This window comes from Artemia sp. Qi Xiang Cuo, chromosome 8, assembly GCF_049724085.1.
Source record: "Artemia sp. Qi Xiang Cuo chromosome 8, ASM4972408v1, whole genome shotgun sequence".
Taxonomy (NCBI): domain Eukaryota; kingdom Metazoa; phylum Arthropoda; class Branchiopoda; order Anostraca; family Artemiidae; genus Artemia; species Artemia sp. Qi Xiang Cuo.
In genome coordinates, this window is record NC_142801.1 from 52725512 (window position 1) to 52747890 (window position 22379).

General features: G+C 37.6%; 1 protein-coding gene across 1 annotated transcript in view; it reads left to right on the plus strand.

The window, feature by feature from the left end:
• The window catches only part of Nmt (N-myristoyl transferase), a 59783-nt gene that overhangs the window by 4113 nt on the left and 33291 nt on the right, over nucleotides 1-22379 (plus strand). Inside the window, exons 2-3 of the mRNA XM_089093581.1 lie at nucleotides 5175-5277; nucleotides 21767-21884. Of these exons, the coding sequence (XP_088949707.1) occupies nucleotides 5175-5277; nucleotides 21767-21884 (221 nt within the window). The remainder of the gene's footprint in view (nucleotides 1-5174; nucleotides 5278-21766; nucleotides 21885-22379) is intronic.

Sequence of the window (22379 nt, forward strand, 5' to 3'; positions counted from 1 at the left end):
TAGCAATATACATCCCAAATTCTAATTTTGGTCTTATTAGGGCCTTTAAGAGCTTGGTGATCACAGCTGGAGATCTGCTGCAAAATATTATTTTTATTAAGCCAAGGGTTTGGTTAGCACTGGTTACTACAGATTGTGTGTGGAAATTATACTTAAGCCTATCATCAACCAAGACTCTCAGATTTTTTTTCACCATGACTGCATATAAGTGGCTGTTTTGAACCATCACTAGATTCCATAATATACTGACACAGAGGGTTATTTGCTCTAAAATGAACAACTGCATTTCTGGATATTAAACTCAAGCTGCCAGGATTTTGCACACTTTGAGAATGCATACTGTTCCTTGGGGTACTCCACTTTTTACATCTGTTGATTCTGAGAAGAAAATTGATCCATTGTCTCTAAATACCCTTACCCCCTGCTTTCTATTTGTAAGAAATTGCATTATCCAGTTGACAACATTTTCATGGATGCCCATTGCACATAGTGTACAGTTTAGTCTCCTGTGACTAACTTGATCAAATACTTTGGGTATATCTAGTAATAACATGTTAACAAAAGATTTCTCATTTATAAGTTTTGAGACATGCTTGTATGTGTTAGTAAGATTAGTGTTAACTGATTGATTGGGACAAATCCATGTTGATTAGGTGATAGTAGATTATTGGTATTTAAATGAACCATAATGGCTGAATTGACTATACCTTCAAGTAGTTTTCCAATTGCTGAGGTAAGACTAATTGGTTGATAATTGTTAACTTCATTTCTATTGTCCCCTTTGTGTACAGGCGTGATTTCAGCATCCTTCCAATTTTGTGGAATATATTTAGTACTAAGGGACTTTTGGAAAGTAGAGTGAGAGGATGCAACAACACTGCACATGTCTTTATGAAGCAGCTAGGGGGGGGGGGTGTACTACATCCAGTCCTGTAGATTTAATTGGGTTAATCTTCTTCAATTGGGTATCTACATCACTTTTGGTTATATTAATGGGTGCCATGCCATTTAAAATTTCATACCTTGGGGGATATGGAAATGGAGTATTATCAGGGATGGTAAATACCAAGATTAACTGCTTATTTAATGTATTGGCAATTGCCCCTGGGTCACAAATTTGTGTGCCATCTAGTAGAAGTCTTGTAATGGAATGCCTGCCAGGGTTACCACATGATGTGTACCACCAGAATTTCTTTGGGTTAGTTTTTGTTGTGGCTGCTATTGATTCCTCATATCTTTTGGTTGTTTTTCAAGTAAGATTTTGCAGTTGGTATATATGGGAGGGTTTTTTGTTTCCTTTTCCAATTAATAGAAGAGTGATTTTCAATAGCTCCCAATTATATTCTTTTCATAGTTGACCATGACTCTTCTACATGCATACATTCAATAAAAGACCAATCAAATTGTGCCAATTAATGACAAATTAGACTATAATCAGTATACATATGTTTCGTAAATCCCGATCTATGTGGGTACATTCTAAAACTGCAACCTACAGCAATCTGATTGCTTGCTCTGTATGTAGATAATTTTGGAGACCACACTGCCTTTCCATGATGATAAATAAAAGTTCAAATAGGGATAAAATCCTTTTAATAAACAGTGTTTCACAAACAGTGATAGAAATTCATTAAAATACCAGATATTTTGGTCACATATGTAGCAACTGTCATCAGTAGTAAAACTGCTGATGATGCTGACTGCATATGTGACCTTCAATCATGAATGACTACATTGTTCATAGTTTTTATTTAAACACTTTACAATGTATTCACCTTTCTCCTGAAGTTTATGAGCTTTGGGCCTAGATTAGGGCTGTAGCCTTTTTATGATTTGTTCATTTGAGTGAAGGTACCTAGGCTAAAAAACTCATGATAAAAAAATATGTGTAAGGTCCTGAGTTCAATAATGAAAGTTTATTCCTGAATTCATCTATATAAACTGAGCATTTTTTATAGCCTTGGGTCATTCCCATAGACCTGCACAAGAGATACCCTTGGACACTCTTTTTTAGCTTTCCAATTAAAGTTGCTGATAAAATTTTGACCCAATACCCTGTTCAGTCACAATGGGTCCCAAAGATTGATAGGGGAATGGGTGCTCACTAACATCTTTTGGGCTCTTAAAAAGGGCAAATGAGCTTGCAATTTCTATTTGAATGGGCCATTTCCCTCAATTGAATGACCAATGAATTGATAAAATATAATTTTTTTTAGATTGGGTCACTCATGCAGTATTAAATCCTATAATTGTCTGTATTTGGTTAGTAGCAGGTTTAAATTTGGAGCTTTCAGTTTTACCATTAATTAGACTAGAAGTATAATGGTAACCTAATTAATGGCATGTTGTTACAGGCTTATCTTTGTGAGACTATGGCAAGAGGATTTGTGATTCTCTTTTCTTTTCTGTCCATACCCAGTTTAAGAATTTAAACTTTTTCTATCCCAAAAAAAAATGAGTAAAATAGTATAAATGCTCTATGCTCTGCTGAGCGTGCTAGTTTACCCATACAAAGAGTACGTCTTGGAACTGAGAAGCATGGTTTTCAGGTAAACCTTGTTGATTCTTGTGCTAAATCGAAATTCTGGTTTCATGTCTGGAAGGAGTGTGGTATGCCACGGCAAGGATTGATAAATGAAATTCGTTTGAAAACAAAGCAACATTTCATGAAAGTACTTAGGCAACACCAGGCTAAATCAGTAGCTGAACTATCAAGTAAAGCCACAAGTGAACCTAATTTTGTATGGAAACTGCTCAAAAGAGATAATTCAAAAGCCTATAATGCTTTCAAAATTAACAGTGACCAGTGATATGGTTACTTTAAAAGTGAATTTTCCGAGCCTGATCCATCATTGTCAAACCAATATGTAAGGGAGCTTGATGCTTGCTTAGGCCAATCAACTGATGAGATAAGTTTTATTGTTACTCGATCTGCAGTTACTGAGTGCATTTCTAAGCTAAAAAAGAAAACTTCTCATGGTGTTGATGGTCTCTGTGCACAGCATCTAAGATGTGGGTCCCCTCTCCTGATTGAGCATCTGACCTTACTCTTTCAGATGATATTCTGTTGTGTTATAGTTCCTGATTATTTTAGTACTGGTGTAATAACCCCGGTATTAAAGAGGGGAAAGCCCAAGGACCAATGTTCTTCTTTTAGACCAATTACGGTGTCACCTGTTTTATGCAAAGTTTTTGAGTTACTAATTATTGACGAGATATCTGTTAAGTGTTATGCACCAGATAACCAATTTGGCTTCAAGAAAGGACTAGGCCGTGACCATGCTCACCATTTGATTACTAATTTACTTCTACATGCTCATGAAAATAATGAGGTAGTATATTTTCCCGGGTTAGACGTATCTAGAGCTTTCGACACAGGTATACATCCACATATCTTCTTGACTGCTTATAAGCGTGGAGTCAATATTTCTGTCATCAAATCGATACGTGATATGTATAAAAAGCTAAATGCCAAAGTTATGGTTACCATCTCACCTAGTACGCTAGAACTCACTCCTTCGATTCAGTAAAAAGGGGCATTAGACAGGGTACTGTTACTTCTCTCTCTCCCCCTGTTTTATAATACTGCCGTTGTGCCACAACAGAAAGTTCTAACCACATGTATATTTAATGGTATTGATATTTCGCTAGCTAACTATGCTGATGACATCCTTGATATTAGTAGAACAGCCTTTGGAATTGAGGAAAATTTTCGAATTCCCGATAGGGAGTATAAACGTATTGGTCTTTGATTTAATGAGAGTAAGACTGAGTTCCTGGTGTTCAATCACCATTCAGATTGCCCAACAAATGTTCAGTTAGGTGAACATGTTATTAAAGCACAAGATACGCTGACATATCTTGGTGTACCAATTGGGTCAAATCTTTGTGCCATGCGGCAACTTTTGAAAGATTTTTTGCCAGAAAAGCTAGGAATACGCATGGTTTACTAGTTGCGTTAAAGTTTAAATTTAACCACAGTATCTTACATGGGTGTAGGCAGCATTAGGCAGCATATTGTCTAGGGGGGGGGGAGGGGCAGTCGATAGTGTGATGGAGTTTTATCAACTGCTTTTTCCAAACCATCTGCCTTTTCAGCCATATCTAATTTAAATTTGAAGGTCTAGGGGGGGGGGGAGCTGCCCCCCCCTCCCTACGCCCATGGTATCTTAGCTAGCGTTTATAATGCATTTGCTGTTCTGCATCTACTTGCCCTTGCACCATTTTGGTCTCTTCTTACTGCTTCAGATATTAGGGATATATGGAAGTGTTTCTACAAGTATGCAAAATATTTGCTAAGGCTGCCTCTCTGGACTAATAACAGCTCATTATCCTTACGGTATGGAGTTGTAAGTGCAGTGTCCGTGGTACAAAAAAGAAATGAGAGATATCGGAGGCAGATTATTGGTGAAAGCACCTCTGAAATTGTCTGTCTTTGATAATAGGTTTGTTCTTACATATAATTGCCCCTATTTGTAATTTTTTTTTCTTGTCTGTTCCTCTGTTTTGGTTCTGTTTGTATTTGTCAGAATTTATTTGTTTTTTTTTTATTTTCTTTCTTTATACTTCATCAGTGTTGTATTTTACATTTATGATGGGCAATAAATTTATACATAGGCTACATACATACATAAAGATATATCTTTACTTCTCATTTTGTATTATTGTTCTTTTTCATAAGCCTTTTGCTTGTGTTTGTATTCATTAGTTATGGAACCTTTTAGGCCAAGAGTTGTATGTAATTTTTCTTGTTTTTGTCTTATATGTTCAGAAATTTTTTTACAATTTATATTCTATTCCCTTTATGCTTCAAAAAAAGTTTAAAGTTGATGCTTGCAACAAACTTTGATCAGTTGGACTCAAAAAAAATTCTGGTGGTTCTAATTTCCTTTTGGAATAGGATTTGAAATGCATAAATCAAGTTTTCATTGATGTTTTCAAGGGGGTGCCAATTCGTGAAAACGTAGGGAGGGGGGTTAAATTTTTTAAAATGAAGATATAAAAAAGATATTATTAAAAACTTATGGGGGGGGGGGTCTTCTCAATGAAAATACCAAAAAAAAAGATATTTTCAAAATAATGTGCCCCACCCCTCTCAAATCCTGCCCCTGGATGTTTTCAGCCTTGTCATCACCCTGTCTATACTTGTATAAATAGTAATATTTATTTTGTAGCAAGAAAAAGAAGAAGACCAAGCCTGCAGAATCTAAATCAAGCATTCCCACTGAAACCAGTGATGCTGCGCCATCAGCCTCAGGTCATTCATTTAGTATTCAGGTATTGTTGCTTTTGTTTTTAATGATTATTTCATTTTATTTTGTCTAATCTTGGACTTTGGGGGATTTACTAACTTGCTTGTAATTTTTACTAAATGTTTTATCTGATATTTTTGTAAAATAAATTAGAAAACAGCCCTTTTATGGCACTGTTTTATGGACAAGCAACCCATTGTTTTACCAACTGGCCAAACTTTATTGGGCAGGAGAGAGCATCCATTGCTAAAGTGATAGCTTTGGTTAACCAGAAACTCTTTTGGGTATCAAGTCAGTCTAAGGGTAGTTAAATTCGACAACCAATACCTAACAGGATTTGATGGGTAATCATTATTTAGTATTACTTAAATTCCACTTAATGTAATTGAAGTTATTTAAGTATATTTTCTTTAATTAAATTATTTTCCACATTGTGTCTTGAACAGATGCTTTTGCAGTAGATAAAAAAAAGTTCTACTCTGCTACCATGGATAAACTTTTTAAATTGTAAAACAATCACAACTAGGATTTTTATCTTAATGTTGATCCTACTCAATAGACAGAGCTGTTCTAATGGAACAGGAAAAGCGTCCTAGGTGGTATGGCTGGAGGGTGGCCGGAGTCTCCCCCCCCCCTTCCAGAAAATTCCTCCCACGGAAATTCCCCCCGGAAATCTCCCCCCCCCCCTCATGGAAAATAAGGCTGTCCAGATTTGAGATTTTTATTTGAGTTTTTTTTTTTTTTTTCATTGAAAAGTGCTAAGGGACAGGAAAAAGAGGAATTTACACACCAAAAATATCTTACAAACCTAGAAAAAAACCCACAAATCAATTTTTTTTGAAAAGACTTCCATATGAATTTCTGCAATTTTTGGCAGTAGGCTAGTGGGCTCCAAATTGAAGAAGAAAAAAAATGTAGGAAAACTATCATAAAATCAAGCTAAAAACATATGGCACCAAAAAGTTTGAGAAGGTTTAGCTTTCCTTTGAAAGGATAGTTAGCTTTGGGAACCAACAAATTCTTACTGTTCAAGATTTTATGGACGAAAGTGTTGTCAAATTCTACGAGTTTGTTTTTCTTCTCTTCCAAGTGTAAAACTACCACAAATCATTATTTATAAATAAATGAAACCCAAAACAAACAGAAATTACAATAGATAGCTTCGTTAAACTCAAAACAAGAAAAGTTCGAAGGAGTAGGGCTGGTACCCCCCATGTCTTCTCAAGACCAGAACATAATTTGCACTTTACAAAAAAAACAAATAACCATGTATTTTCAGTTTGTTATATGTATTCTGATATTTATTCCTTATAGTCTTAATACTTCTTTATTTGCTAAAGTCAAATAAGGGAAAACATTTAAAAGTATTTTGTTTTCAGTAAAGTGTAAATTATGTTCTGGTCTTAAGGAGGCGTGGGGGTTTTCTGCCCTACTCATGTTAGTTTTAGCTTGTTTTAAGTTTGAATCGGTTATTTATGGTAATTTCTGTTCATTTTGGATTTAATTCATTTACTGATGGTGATCTGTGGTAGTTTTACACTTGGAAAATTATTTGAATTTATTTCTACTTATTTTTGTCTTAATGAGACTCTTTACTATTCTTTGAAAAACTTTTTTTGTCGAAATAGTTTTTTGAAATTAATTTCTGTTCATTTTTTACTGACATAGTCTTTTTTATAGAAAAAAATATTATATATATTTTTTTTCTATTTGACTCCATAGTTTTTAATTTGAAGAACATAAATTATCACGTATATGAAAGGGGGTTGCCTCCTTCTCAAGACATCGCTCTTTACGCTAAAGTTTTTTTTATGGAATTTTAGAACAAAGCTTATTGTTCTAATTAAACGGCCATTGTGTGTCAGGAATCGTTCTTAAAGAATTAGGACAAAAAGTTAACACTTTAGCATAAAGAGGAAGGTCTTGTGGAAGGGGCAACTCCTTTCATATTTCTGTTGGTTTTAAGTTTTGATGTTGCTCTTTACTTTCAGTTGAAAAAACATATTTGTTTTATTTATCTTCTGATCGTTTTTAAATATTGCCGGGAAATCCGGCTCTCTCTCTCCATGAAAAATTCAGGTACTTGTGTATTATACGCCACTCACTGAAGTTTATGCTGTGTAAAATTGGAGGACAACCCGGTCTCTTCACTAATTTCTTCGTTATTTAAGAAACAAATTTGGGCTATATATTTGCACATTAGGGGGGGGGGGGTAAATTATGGTGGGTCTCCATGCAAAATGTAGACTACTAGGTAAAGTATTCTGCATATTATGAAGTAAGAATTGTTTTCTGACTTCAAACTGCCCAAATCCTTTACCCCCCTTCCTGATGTGCAAATATATAGCCCAAATTATATATTTCCCATCTATTCTGTCACTTTGTCTTGTCTCGCGCTAAGCTGAAAGAAACTAACGAAGAAACCGGTTTGTTCTCGAGTTTTACACATCATAAACTTGATTGAGTGGTCTATAATAAAAAAAGTACCAAAATTCCTTCTCCCTACAGAAAATAAAAAAAAGCAACTCAAATAAAATTCTCAAAATTTGGAAAGCCTTATTTTCTACGGAGGGGTATTTTCGGGGGGGGGGGGGGTTCTGTGGGGTCATTTTCTGGGGGGGGGTAAACGGCTAGAACCGACTGGAGGCCTGTGGTGTTGCAAAATTAACTTGCACACAGGGTACAATACCTTTTTAGCCCCCTACCCCCTTCTTTCGAAAACCATATAATATTATATGTAAAATATACTCACAAATTAATAAATAAATAAGTAAAATACATACAGTCATAGCCTCAAGCTACATTTTAAATTTGAGATAAAAAATGTAGTTGAGAGTTTTAGGTTCAATTTCTTTTGTACTGCGGAGTAACATTTTGCATTCACATATTTCGACAGAGTTCTATTCCATTGACATTGAAATCTGTATTATAAAATTCACCCAAATTTTTGCAACATATTTCAAGGTTGCTATCACCAACATGTAACCAAGACGGACCTTTTGGAAAAAAAAAACTCTTCATAAAGGGACCATCTCCCCTATATATAATTATGTAGACTAAATTTAAAGTATATTTTCCAGAAATTAATTATTATAAAAATAAAATTATCCAGCTATTTTTTTTTGTAGGCCATTTGGCACCCCTTTGTGAGTAGCGCCCAAGGCATGATGTCCCCTCTTGCCTCTCGCTACGCCACTGCTGTAGGTGGACAATTTTTTTTCCAGGGTGGTGGTATTAGTCGGTTACTAATTCATATAAAATTTTCAAGGGGGTGGGGGTTGAGGTTAATTTTACTCTGTGTGCCACTTTTCATAGGCACCGCGCTAGCGCTGCCTAAGTAAAGAACGGTGGGGGCACAATTGGTTTTTTTTTCTCCATACCCCGGCACTTCGTATCGAAGTTGTCATAGAAACTTCGAAAAGAGCTCATTCGATTGGAAATTGGAGTGGCTAGTGCCCTTTTTAATAGTCGAAAGTGATTGGGGGCAACTAGCCCCCCCCCCACGCCCATCATTTCCCCTCCCCCCCCCCAAACACATCGAATCAAAATTTTGAGGTAGCCATTTTGTTCAGCGTAGTTGATTTCCAGCTAGAAAACATGTTTTTAAGGAGGACATTCCCCCACAACCCTCGGGGCAAAGGTTTTAAGTTATGCCCTGAGGGCATATAAGAACGATGTTGGCACAATTTACTATTTATTATTTTTTCCTTTAGAGCAGGCCACTTCATATGGAAGGGGTCGTCGTAGAAACTTCTAAAGGGGCTCATTCGATTGGAAATTGAGAGTTCTAGTGCTCTTTTTAATAGTCGAAAGTGATTGGAGGGCAACTAGCCCCCCCAAGCCCATCATTTCCCCAAACACATCCAATCAAAATTTTGAGATAACCATTTTGTTCAGCGTAGCTGATTTCCGGTTATAAAATATGTTTTTGAGGAGGGCACTCCCCTACAACCCTCAGGGCAAGGGTTTTAACTTGTGTCCTTGGGACAAATAAGGTTTTTATATAAGGCGTTGTCGTAGAATCTTCAAAAAAGGCTCATTCGATTGGAAATTCAAAGAGATAGTGCCCTTTTTAATAGTGGAAAGTCATTGGAGGGCAACTAGCCCTCACCCCACCACGCCCATCATTTCCCCAAACACATCCAATCAAAATTTTGAGATATCCATTTTGTTAAGCGTAGTTGATGTCCAGATAGAAAGTATGTTTTTGAGGAGGAAACTCCCCCACAGCCCTCAGGGAAAGGCTTTTAAATTACGCCCCGGGGGCGTATAAGGTTTTTAAAGAAGGCTTTGTCATAGAAACTTCAAAAAAGGCTCATTCGATTGGAAATTCAAAGGGCTAGTGCCCTTTTTAATAATCGAAAGTAATTGGAGGGCAACTAGCCCCCCCCCCACACCAATCATTCATCCAAACACATCCATTAAAAATTTTGAGATAGCCATTTTGTTCAGCGTAGTTGATTTCCAGATAGAAAATATATTTTTGAGGAAGACACTCCCCCAAAACCCTCAGGGCAAGGATTATAAGTTATGCCCTGGGGGAATATAAGGTTTTTATTGAAATCTTTGTCGTAGAAACTTGAAAAAGGGCTCAATCGATTTGAAATTTAAAGGGCTAGTACTCTTTTTAATAGTCGAAAGTGATTTGAGAGCAACTAACCCCCCTCTCACGCCCACCTTTTCCCCAAACACATCCAATCAAAATTCTTAGACAGCCATTTTATTCAACGTAGTTGAAAGTTTTGGAAATTACGTCTTCAAGGATGACAACCCCTCCCCCCACAGCCCTCTGGGCAAGGGTTATAAGTTATGCCCTGTGGGCATATAAAATGTATTGAAAGCGTTGTCGTAGAAACTTCAAAAGGGCTCATTCAATTGGAAATTGAAAAGGCTAGTGCCTTTTTTTAATAGTTGAAACTGATTGGATAGCGACTAACGCCCCTCTCACGCCCACCATTTTCCCAAACACATCCAATAAAAATTTTTAGATATCCATTTTGTTCAACGTAGTTGAACGTTCTGGAAATTAGGTCTTTTAGGATGATAACCCCCTCAGAGCCCTCAGTGCAAGGGTTGTAAGTTATGCCCTGGAGGCATATAAGGTTTATATAGAAAGTTGTTGTATAAATCATAGGCAGCACGATCGCGCTGCCTAAGCAAAGAACGGGGATACTCGAGAACGAGACAAGAAATGGGGACTAAGTAAAGAGGAAGACACTCCCCCACACCCCTCAGGGCAAGGGTTTTAAGTTATGCCCTGGGGGCGTATAAGGTTTTTATAAAAGGTGTTGTCATAGAGACTTCAAAATAGGTCCAATTGAGGGGAAATTCAAAGTGCTAGTACCCTTTTTAATCGTCGAAATTTAATGTAGGTCAACTAGCCCCCACCCCACCACGCCTATCAGTTCCTCCCATCTATCTAATACATCAAGTGTTACAGGTATTAGGGTGAGGAGACTTGATTTTCCTAGAGAAATTAGGTTAGTGAGGAGGACAATCCCCATAAGCCAACGGGGCCAGGGGTTTAAGTTATGCCCTGGGGGACTTATAAGGTTTTTAAAGAAGGCGTTGCCGTAGAAACTTCAAAAAAAGCTCATTCGATTGGAAATTCAAAGGGCTAGTGACCTTTTTAATACTCGAAAGTGATTGGAGGGCAACTAGCCCCCCCCCACGCCCATCATTACCCCAAACACCTCCAATATAAATTTTGAGATAGCCATTTTGTTCAGAGTTGTTGATTTACAGATAGAAAATATATTTTCGAGGAGGACACTCCCCCCAAAACCCTAAGGGCAAGGATTATAAGTTATGCCCTGGGGGCATATAGGGTTTTTATTGAAATATTTATCACAGAAACTTGATAAGGGGGTCGCTTGATTTTAGGTTCAAAGGGATAGTACCCTTTTTAATAATCTAAAGTGATTTGAGAATAACTAACCCCCCCTCTCACGCCCATCTTTTCTCCGAACACATCCAATAAATATTCTTAGATAGCTAGTTTATTCAACGTAGTTGAAAGTTTTGGAAATTAGGTCTTCAAGGATGACAACCCCTCCCCCCACAGCCCTCTGGGCAAGGGTTATAAGTTATGCCCTGTGGGCATATAAAATGTATTGAAAGCGTTGTCGTAGAAACTTCAAAAGGGCTCATTCAATTGGAAATTGAAAAGGCTAGTGCCTTTTTTTAATAGTTGAAACTGATTGGATAGCGACTAACGCCCCTCTCACGTACACCATTTTCCAAAAAACATCCTTTCAAAAGTTTTTGATATACATTTTCTTTAACGTATTCTAAAGTTATGGAAATAAGGTCTTTTAGGATGCTAACCCCATCAGAGCCCTCAGTGCAAGCGTTTTAAGTTATGCCCTGGAGGCATATAAGGTTTATATAGAAAGTTGTTGGATAAATCATTGGCAGCGCGATCGCGCTGTTTAAGTAAAGAACGGGGACACTCGAGAACGAGACAAGAAGCGGAGACTAAGTAAAGAGGAGGACACTCCCCCACAACCCTCAAGGTAAGAGTTTGAAGTTATTCCCAGGGGGTATATAAGAACAATGTTGGCACAATGTATTATTTATGAATTTTTTCCTTTAGAGCAGAGCACTTCGTATCGAAGAAGTTGTTGTAGAAACTTCGAAAAGCGCTCATTCAATTGGAAATTGCAGTGGCTCAAGCCCTTTTTAATAGTTGAAAGTGATTGGAAGGCAACTAACACCCCTTCAACGCCCACCATTTCCCGAAACACATCCAATCAATATTTTGAGATTGCCATTTTATTCAGCGTAGTTTATTTCCAAATAGAAATAATTTTTTTGAGGACATCTCCTACAGCCCTTAGGGCAAGGGTTGTAAGATATACCCTGGGGACATATAAGGTTTTTTATAGAAGGTGTTGTCGTAGAAACTTTAAAAAAGGCTCATTCGATTGGAAATTCAAAGGGCTAGTGCCCTTTCAATCGTCGAAAGTGATTATAGGACAACTAACCCCCCTCTCACGCCCACCTTTTCCCCAAACACATCCAATCAAATTTTTTAGACAGCCATTTTATTCAACGTAGTTGAAATTTTTGGAAATTAGGCTTTAAGGATGACAACCCCTCCCCCACAGCCCTCTGGGCAAGGGTTGTAAGTTATGCCCTGGGGGCATATAAAGTTTCTATTGAAAGTGTTGTCGTAGAAACTTCAAAAGGGTTCATTCAATTGGAAATTGAAAGGGCTATTGCCTTTTTTAATAGTTGAAAGTGATTGGATAGCGACTAACACCCCTCTCACGCCCACCATTTTCCCAAACACATCGAATTAAAATTTTGAGATATCCATTTTGTTCAACGTATTTGAAATTTCTGGAAATTAGGTCTTTTAGGATGATAACCCTCTCAGAGCCCTCATTGCAAGGGTTGTAAATTATGGCCTGGGGCATATAAAGTTTTTATTGAAAGCGTTGTCTTAGAAACTTCAAAAGGGCTCATTCCATTGGAAATTGAAAGGGCTTGTGCATTTTTCGATAGTTGAAAGTGATTGGATAGCGAAAAGCGCCCCTCTCGCGCCCTCCATTTCCTAAAATACATTCGATCAAACATTTGAGATATTCATTTTGTCCAATATAGTTGTAATTTATGGGAAACTGGTATTTTAGAATGGTAACCACCTCAGAGCCCTCAGTGCAAGGGTTGTAAGTTATGCCCTGGGGGATATAAGGTTTACATAGAAAGTAGTTGTATAAATCATAGGCAGCACGATCGCGCTGCTTAAGCAAAGAACGGGGACACTCGAGAACGAGACAAGAAATGGGGACTAAGTAAAGAGGAGGACACTCCCCCACAACCCTCTCGGCAAGGGTTTTAAGTTATGCCCTGGGGGCATATAAGAACAATGTTGGCACAATGTATTATTTATTAATTTTTTCCTTTAGAGCAGGGCACTTCGTATCGAAGAAGTTGTCGTAGAAACTTCAAAAAGGGCTCATTCCAGTGGAAATTGGAGAGGCTTGTGCCCTTTTTAATAGTCGAAAGTGATTGGAAGGTGACTAACACCCCTTCGACGCCCAACATTTCCCGAAACACATCCAATCAAAATTTTGAGATATCCACTTAGTTCAGCGTTGTTGATTTCTACATAGAAATTGTGTTTCTGAGTTCAGTCTCCCACAGTCTTTAGGGCAAGGGTTGTAAGTTATACCCCGGGGCCATATAAGGTTTTTTATAGAAGGTGTTGTCGTAGAAACTTTAAAAAGGCTCATTCGATTGGAAATTCAAAGGGCTAGTGCCATTTTTAATAGTCGAAAGTGATTAGAGGACAACTAACCCCCCTCTCACGCCCACCTTTTCCCCAAACACATCCAATCAAAATTTTTAGACAGCCATTTTATTCAACGTAGTTGAAAGTCTTAGAAATTAGGTCTTTAAGGATGAAAACACCTTCTCCCACAGCCCTCAGGGCAAGGGTTGTAAGTTATGCCCTGGGGGCATATAAAGTTTCTATTGAAAGTGTTATCGTTGAAACTTCAAAAGGGCTCATTCAATTGGAAATTGAAAGGGCTAGTGCCTTTTTAATAGTTGAAAGTGAATTCATAGTGACTAACGCCCCTCTCACGCCCCCCATTTTCCCAAAGACATCGAATACAAATTTTGAGATATACATTTTGCTCAATGTAGTTGACAGTTCTGGAAATTAGGTCTTTTAGGATGATACCCCCCTCAGAGCCCTCAGTGCAAGGGTTGTAAGTTGTGCCCTGGGGGCATATAATGTTTTTATGGAAAGCGTTGTCGTAGAAACTTCAAAAGGGCTCATTCAATTGGAAACTGAAAAGGCTAGTCCCCTTTTTAATAGTTGAAATTGATTGGATAGCGACTAACGCCCCTCTCACACCCAACATTTTCCAAAACACATCCAATCAAAATTTTGAAATATCCATTTTGTTCAACGTAGTTGAACGTTCTGGAAATTAGGTCTTTTAGGATGATAACCCCCTCAGAGCCCTCAGTGTAAGGGTTGTAAGTTCTGCCCTGGGGGCATATAAGGTTTATATAGAAAGTTGTTTTATAAATCATAGGCAGCACGATCGCGCTGCTTAAGTAAAGAACGGGGACACTCGAGAACGAGACAAGAAATGGGGACTAAGTAAAGAGGAAGACACTCCCCCACAACCCTCAGGGCAAGGGTTTGAAGTTATGCCCTGGGGGTATATAAGACCAATGTTATCTACAAAAAAGTGGAATTTTCCTTTTTTTGCCAGAAGAAAGATCACGGATGCGTGTTTTTTTTTTGTTTTTTTTCTTTTCTTTTTTTTCTTTTTTTTTCTCCCCAGGGGTGATCGTATCGACCCAGTGGTCCTAGAATATCGTGGGAGGGCTCATTGGAACGGAAATTAAAAGTTCTAGTGCCCTTTTTAAGTGCCCAAAAAAATGGAGGGCAACTAGGCCCCCTCCCACGCTCATTTTTTCCAAAGTCACCCGATCAAAATTTTGAGATAGCCATTTTGTTCAGCATGGTCAAAAATATAAAAACTGTGCCTTTTAGGATGATTTAATCCCTCAAAGCCCCCAGGGGGAGGGCTGAAAGTTATGAACTTTACCCAATATAGTATTGGTTATTGGGAAGTATACAGACGTTTTCAGGGGGAATTTTTTCTGGTAGGGGGGGGGGGGGGGGGCGGGGGTTATGTGGGAGGATCTTTTCATGAAAGAAGTTTTCAAGGGGGAAGGGACATTGCTATGAAGGGGGCGCCGGACTCCCCATCATTATTTGAAAAAAAAATCAGAAATTAAAGATAAAAAACAAGTTTTTCAACTGAAAGTAAGGAGCAACAACAAAACTTAAAACGAACAAAAAAGTATTAGCTAAATGATTGGGTTCACCTTCTAGTCAATGCCTCGCTCTTTAAGCCAAAAATGTTTTAGTACTTTCATAAGAGCTATTTATTCTAATTAACGGCCTTTGTGATTCAGGGGTCATTTTTAAAGAATTGGAACAAAATTTTGTTTACTTATTCAATGAAAGTGCACCAAAACAAAAGCTGCATTAACTAAAAAACGATCAGAAATTAAATAAAAAAAACAAGTTTTTTAAATTGAAAGTAAGGAGCGACATTCAAACTTAAAACGAACAGAAATTATTCCGTATATGAAAGGGTCAGTCCCCTCCTCAACGCCTTGCTCTTTACACTGAAGTTTGACTCTTTCTCACAACTCTATTTCTTAAAACAATAAAAAACTTTAGCGTAAAGAACAAGGCGTTGAGGAGGGGACAGCCCCTTTCATATACGGAATAATTTCTATTCGTTTTAAGTTTTAATGTCGCTCCTTACTTTCAGTTTTAAAAACTTGTTTTTTTTTATTTAATCCTACAAGAGGCCAAGTAGAAGCCCACAATAGTGCTTCTCTCAAAAGCTTGATTCCGATTTTCAAAATTAAAAATTTTTTCAAAATAACATTTTACTATTAAGACTAATCGAAATAATATTTACCATTCCGGAACTAGCTACAAATGATAATTTTTTTTATCTCAAAAGAGGTTTTTAAACACATTTTTAAAATGTTGATTACTATGCGCCATGATTCACTCTTTAATAGGTTCTGAACCTGCCAAAATAAAGGCACAATGTTGTCTCATTGAAGAATTTCAAAGTGGTTCTAATGCTGAAATGAAGGATATTGTCTCAAATGACATAAGTAAAACTAGGGGCTTGCCATAATTGCTTAAAATATTTCAAGGTGCAAAAGTTATGCTTAGGTCAAATATCAATATTGGGAAGGGTTTAGTTATGGGTACAGTTGAAACAACAACAGAAATAATTTGGTCGAATTTTCACAGGGCACAAAAGTACACTGATAATGTACAGGGTGTTTGCGTGGATTTTGGAAGGAATGGATTTCGTCTAATAGAACTGGAATATGTTCTATTTCCTGCAAAAAAGAGTCTATGGAACTGTTGAGGGAAGATAACTTCCATTAATTCTCTATTGGTCTTGGTCGGTGAATAAAATACAAGGATACACACTCGATCAAAGGGTTGTTTATCTGAGTAAGGAAGTTTTTTAAAAAGTCAAGTATATGTGGCTTTGAGCAGATTGCAATCTTTAGAAGGATTGTGAATTGAAGAACTGTGACAAGCATACAGGATAATTTGAGCATAATTCGTTTGTAATTCCGCGAGGATGCATTGAAAACCAATTAATTATAATGACGAGGGAAGTGAGTTAATGAGGTATAGTCTCGTTTATTAACTCGTTTTTTTTCGCATCCTTGTCTTAAGGTATCTTTCCGGCTGGATTATTTCTAGCCAGCTTAGGCTAGATACTTTCGTTTCTAGCACAAACGAATAATATTTTCTAGCCAACTCAGGTAATGTATTCCAGGCAGACTGACAAGCAATCACTGGGCTTAAATCTGATCTGAATGATGGACTGAAGGGAATCCAAATATTGTCATAATTACAAAGATAATACGTAGAATGGTCAGAGACAAAAGACGATATAGTTTCAAGGGCTGGAGGAACATTAACATGTAATTGAAGAAAAACACAAAACTTGGACATTAAAACCTTAAACATTAAAACATTAAACTGTTAAATAAATTTTTTTAGAATACCTTCATTTCAATTTGATTAATCTGACCCCTGAAGGCAGGGCTGTACCCAGCATTTTTTCCGGGGTGGGGAAGGGTACACGCCAAAATAAACTCGAAAAACGCTTAAAAATTTTATTTTATATCCATTTTTTTACGTTTTTACGAGTGAGACAAACACTAAGGGGGGGGGGGGAACAAACTCCTCCCCCCCCCCCCATGGGTGCAGCCTTATCCAAGGGGGAGATTCTCATCAAGCAAAATACACAGGAACCAAACATAGCAATCACCAGGTCTACCGAGAAAACCCTTTGAAAGATAAATTTACAAAAGTGGGGGGCAAGCCTATGAAATTTGCAAGAAATCCAGTAGCTCAACTTTGCAACATTTAATGCCAGGCAATTAGTATTGAACCACATAATTGATTTTAATACACTCAAGTTAATACAGATATCAGGCTCTGTTCCTGCCTTCACAGAGGGTGTCATAGATACACCTCTTGGCCCAGGATTAATCCAAATGCTTTGCCCATTAGATTTAGCCCCCCCCCCCCACCCGTTTACGGAAAGATTTTCAGGGAAAGGCTAAAATTTGTGAAATTGAAATTTCGCACTATTGGGCCTTAAAAGCACTTTATGTTTACTGTTGGGACCTTTGACCCCTTTTGTTTCAGAAAAATGCCCTTTTTATAAATCTAACTTCATTTATCTTCAATATCTAAATCCCGGGAAAGCTTTTATTGCGATATATCTGAAGAATCCATTAATTAGGGAGTGTCTGAAAAAACCAGGTGAGCAATGACTCACGATACTTAAATTTACAGCTTGAAAAACTTCCAAAGGTGCTGGGAATTCAATTTGTTTAAGCCATTTATCATTTTTGGTCAGGGTTGAGCGCGCAAGCGCCCCTCTCAAAGTGTTTTATTAATCGTAAGAATGTATGGTCTTTGTTCCATTTGAGTTCTGTTATATGCGTGATTGAATACAGTAAGATTTTTTATACTATATAATCTTTGACTTTTTAGCCTAGGTAGAGTCCAAGGAGATAGTTAGAAATATTAGCAGTAACCCAGGATGGGTACCCTTAGCCCTAAAGTGGCCCCTTTGACCGTTCGATCACATTATCGTGCCCTAAGGCAGGGTATATTGTAAATTAGGTAATGACATATCCGATAGATACAGAACCGTTGGGGTAAGCGCAGGCATCCTACTATAATTTGGCGCAGTCAGGGGGCTCCCCCCGCTAGTAAGTGTTATAACACTATTTTTGCACCAATAAGTGGTGACACCCGTACGTTACACCTCCAATACTGGTGGCAGCAAGAAAAGGAGCTATTAACAGCATTAATAGTAAAAGAATTCCGCGTTTTCGAAGAAATTAATTAATTTAGCCTACAGAGTAGCCTATTGTGATTACATTAATAAAATTATATTAATTATCTGGGCTGTGCCTAGTTAAATAATAATAAGTAATAAAATTGAAGAATCAATAAACCACGCGAATAATTAACTTTTGAAACAAAGGAGGCTGTGTTGCCCACTTAAAATCGGCAAATTAAAACGCAACAATTTTTCACGAAAAGATAAAAAGAACATTGGTAAAAGGATACGTTACGTAAACTTTGAAGTAATGGCGGACAAACGGAGAATTCAGACAAGATAAGGAAAGGGATAGTTCGAAGAATCGGATAGGAATTGGAAAAAAACTACCGCGGTGAGACAAAAATCGTATTCAAACGCATCGCAATTGTATGCGACTCCCGCTGGAAATGCCTTTAGAAAAACACCATCAGATAGAATCTTATAACACTCAGGGGGTGAAATAGACAGTTCTGACACGTGTGAAGGGGAAATCTTCAAAGCGAAATCAGTAATAGAGCGATCTCCGGTACAAACCATGGAAGAAGAAAAGAGTTTAAGGCAGATTCAGAAAGACTTATTCCCAAATAGAGAAACCCAGACAAAGGAAACAGTGGCAATAATACATGAAGAAAAATCATTATATGAAATTATGAGTAAAACAAAACAAACTGACGCTTCAGATGAAGTACAAAATATAGAGGAGTTGAGGGTAAAAGCAAATATAATTATAGAACAAAGAGACTCAAAAAACGAATAAAGAGGATATCAAGACAGAGAGAATCATAGTAGGCCAAGTAGCACCAGGAGTAGAAGCTCAATTTCCAGCAGGGGCTCGCGAAAAAGTACTCAAATAGATATGACACAACAACTATTACACACAACTGACCTAATTAATAGAACGGAGATAGACCATAAAAATAAAATTTCAACATTATGTTATTATGGAGACAAGCACCCATGCCCGTCTGCTTGGGTAAGAATAGAACTTGCAAAGAAAGACGGTACGGTCCAGAGAAAAATGATAAAAGTAGGCTTAGTACCTACTCTAGCAGTGGATGTTTTAGTAGGAGGAGACTTTGGGGATAAGGGAAATCTATCGTTAAAAGCGGTTTCTTTAACAGTGGGAAAATTAAAAAATTACACTAAGACGGAAAAATATACAACTTCGTTGACTACGGGGGGAGGTGGACCGACCCACAGAACAAATTGGGAGGCTTCGCCGCCCTGTCGAAAAAACGAAATACTTGATATGCGTGTTCAAAAGCCTGATAATCCACAAAAATGGGATGCGAAAGTAAAAAGAAAACATAATAGTGAAAATAAGACGCGCGAAAATTATTTTTCGGTAAAATTTTCAGAAAATGGAAAACTTGAGAACACTTTTAACGAGTGTGAGACGCCGAAAAATGTTTGCCAAAATGAAGCGCTGATTGTACCAGAGAATAAGGTGACGAAATTTATTGTACGCGCTTTTCCTCGGAAAGTTCGAGAAATTTTAGTGCAATACGAAAAACCAAATGTGAGAATGCAGTTCCCATTTGATAACAAGCTATTTGGTGTGGAGGTAAAAGTAAAGAAAACTAAGAGAGTGGAATGAAATACTAAACGAAGTTAAAATGAACTAATGTAATTAAGGACGGTGATCAATGTAGTCAAAATCGGATATAACGATGATTCATTATTTTGCGTCAATGACAGAACTGAGAAAAGTAGAGATAAAAAGAAAAGTGTACAAAAGAATAAAATTTTGAGATTCAGCCTGCTTGGAGAAAAATAAAAAATGTTGGATGGGCTGTGCCTTGATAACATAAATAATAGGGGGGACAAAGAGGTCCAAAATCCACTGGGAAAATTAAAACATTGCAATAAGACGAAAAAATCTAGGAGGGAGGAGAAGACCCACGATATATTAAGAGAAACTACAGATAATCATGACATAGAATCAACCTGTCAACAAAGGGTTACGGAAAGATTGAAGGGTACTGGATTTTGGGTTGGATGGAAGAAATTTGGGAAAAAATCTGATATTGGTCTTATCAACTCAAAAGGGGATTTGTTCCATTTTGAGGGGGAGGAATCCCTTGGGGAAGATCCCCAGCGGGAAGACGTGAAAGATTGCCCTTTTCCTCAATGCACAACTGGCGGACAAGTTGTGATCCCTTTACTGAAGACTCTTCTTTCAGTCTTCAATTTTATCTTCATCCTTCATTGCCGAGCATTATTCATTTGATTATTTTAGGGGACGATACCTAGAAAAAAGCGACTCAAGGTTCGCTCAGATTTTTACTTCATTTTTCTGAGCCCCTATCGTTTCAGAGGCCTATGTATTATCGGCCATGAATTGTTTGAAATTATGCCAACGGGCAATTTACATTTTAATTGAGATGTGGGTTTGTTTTCCCGACGGAAACTTAGAGGGTTGTTCAGCCTATTTTTGATGATACCTGGCATCATCGAATGTTTCAGAAACTGATTCGCTGCTCCTCGTAAATGTAAATTCGGGAGAGCGAGAAAATTTGTATTTTTTGTGCTGCGCATTATCATTTTCTGCGAATCTTGGGAACTTCAATTTTCAAAACCAAATTTGGATACCATACGATAGAGACCATGGTGGTTCTACAGTAGAGATGTGTGGATGACGGCATATTCTGAGCCAAGTGGTGGAAGCACAGGCATTGGTAGAAGAAAGAAGAAAAGATAAACAAGTTTGGTGTTTTGGTGGCGGTCATTTTTATTAGGAGGGAGGTGTTGGGACCTTTGGCCCCTTTTTTTTCAGAAAAATGCCCTTTTTATAAATTTAACTTCATTTATCTTCAATATCTAAACCCCGGGAAAGCTTTTATTACGAGACGTCTGAAGAAATCCACTAATTAGTTAGTGTCTGAAAAAGCCAGGTGAGCAATGACTCATACAGCTTAAATTTACAGCTTAAAAAACTTCAAAGGATGCTGGAAATTTAGTTTGATTTAGCCATTCATCGCCTTTGGTCAGAGGTGCGCGCGCAAGGGCGCGTCTCTAAGTGTTTTTATTAATTATAAGAGTTATTGGTTTTAGTTCCGTTTGGGTTCTGTTATATGCGTGATTGAATACAGTAAGATTTTTTATACTATATAATCTTTGACTTTTTAGCCTAGGTAGAGTCCAAGGAGATAGTTAGAAATATTAGAGGTAACCCAGGATGGGTACTCTTGGCCTTTAAATGGCCCCTTTTACCGATCGATCAGGTTATCGTACCCTAAGGCAGGGTATATTGTAAATTGGGTAATGACATACCCGATAGATACAGAACCGTTGGGGTAAGCGCGGGCATCCTACTAATTTGGCGCAGTCAGGGGGCTCCCCCCCCCCCGCTAGTAAGTGGTATAACACCATTTTTGCACCAATAAGTGGTGACACCCGTACCTTACAACACCAATATTTACCTATAAATAATTGTCAAAATGGTGATATTAATCCTCTCTTATGCTGCAGGGTCTAAAGGTCAGCTCATTAGGGTTACAAGAGTGATGTCCTCTGTCTTAATAATGTGCTTAATACGAGTAATTACTGATTATTTACGCAATTATTATAGAGGGATTCGTTTTTCAGAATCTAAGGGATGCTGTGGGCCTTATAGCTAATCATTTACCAACCGCACCGAAGAACGAAGATACTGCCAAAGTGAAGGCCTACCAATTTTGGAATACACAACCAGTACCAAAACTCCGTAATTCTTATTTTGTTGTATTCTCTTGTGAAATTGTTCCTTAGTGTTTTTAGTAAGGCTTTTATACCGTGATTGTACATTAGAGATGGCTGAATTAGCTATTTGTAAGAGCTTCATACCCTTGCGCCCAAAATCAAAGGGAGTATCTTGTATTTTCCTGCTTTGCAGGGAAGCAAAAATAAGGTTTTTATGCTTCATATGTGATCTTTTTTGCAACAGTTTAAAGTAAGAAAAAATTAGTAAAAATGACAGTTTGTAGCTGAATAATAGTCTTTGAGCTTGTGAAGCTGGAATATTTTGTCCCCCAATCATAGTCATTTTTGTCCAGATCGGTAGATGTCGCTCCCTTTTCTTGTATGAAGCAGTCCAACTTCGTCTTTTTTTAAACGTCACCTGTCGATAAGGACCCAGCTGGTCTAGGGAAACAATGGCCAATTTACAGAAAAAAAAAAGAAGTGAGATACACCCTCATGTCTTAGGCATGACAACATGATT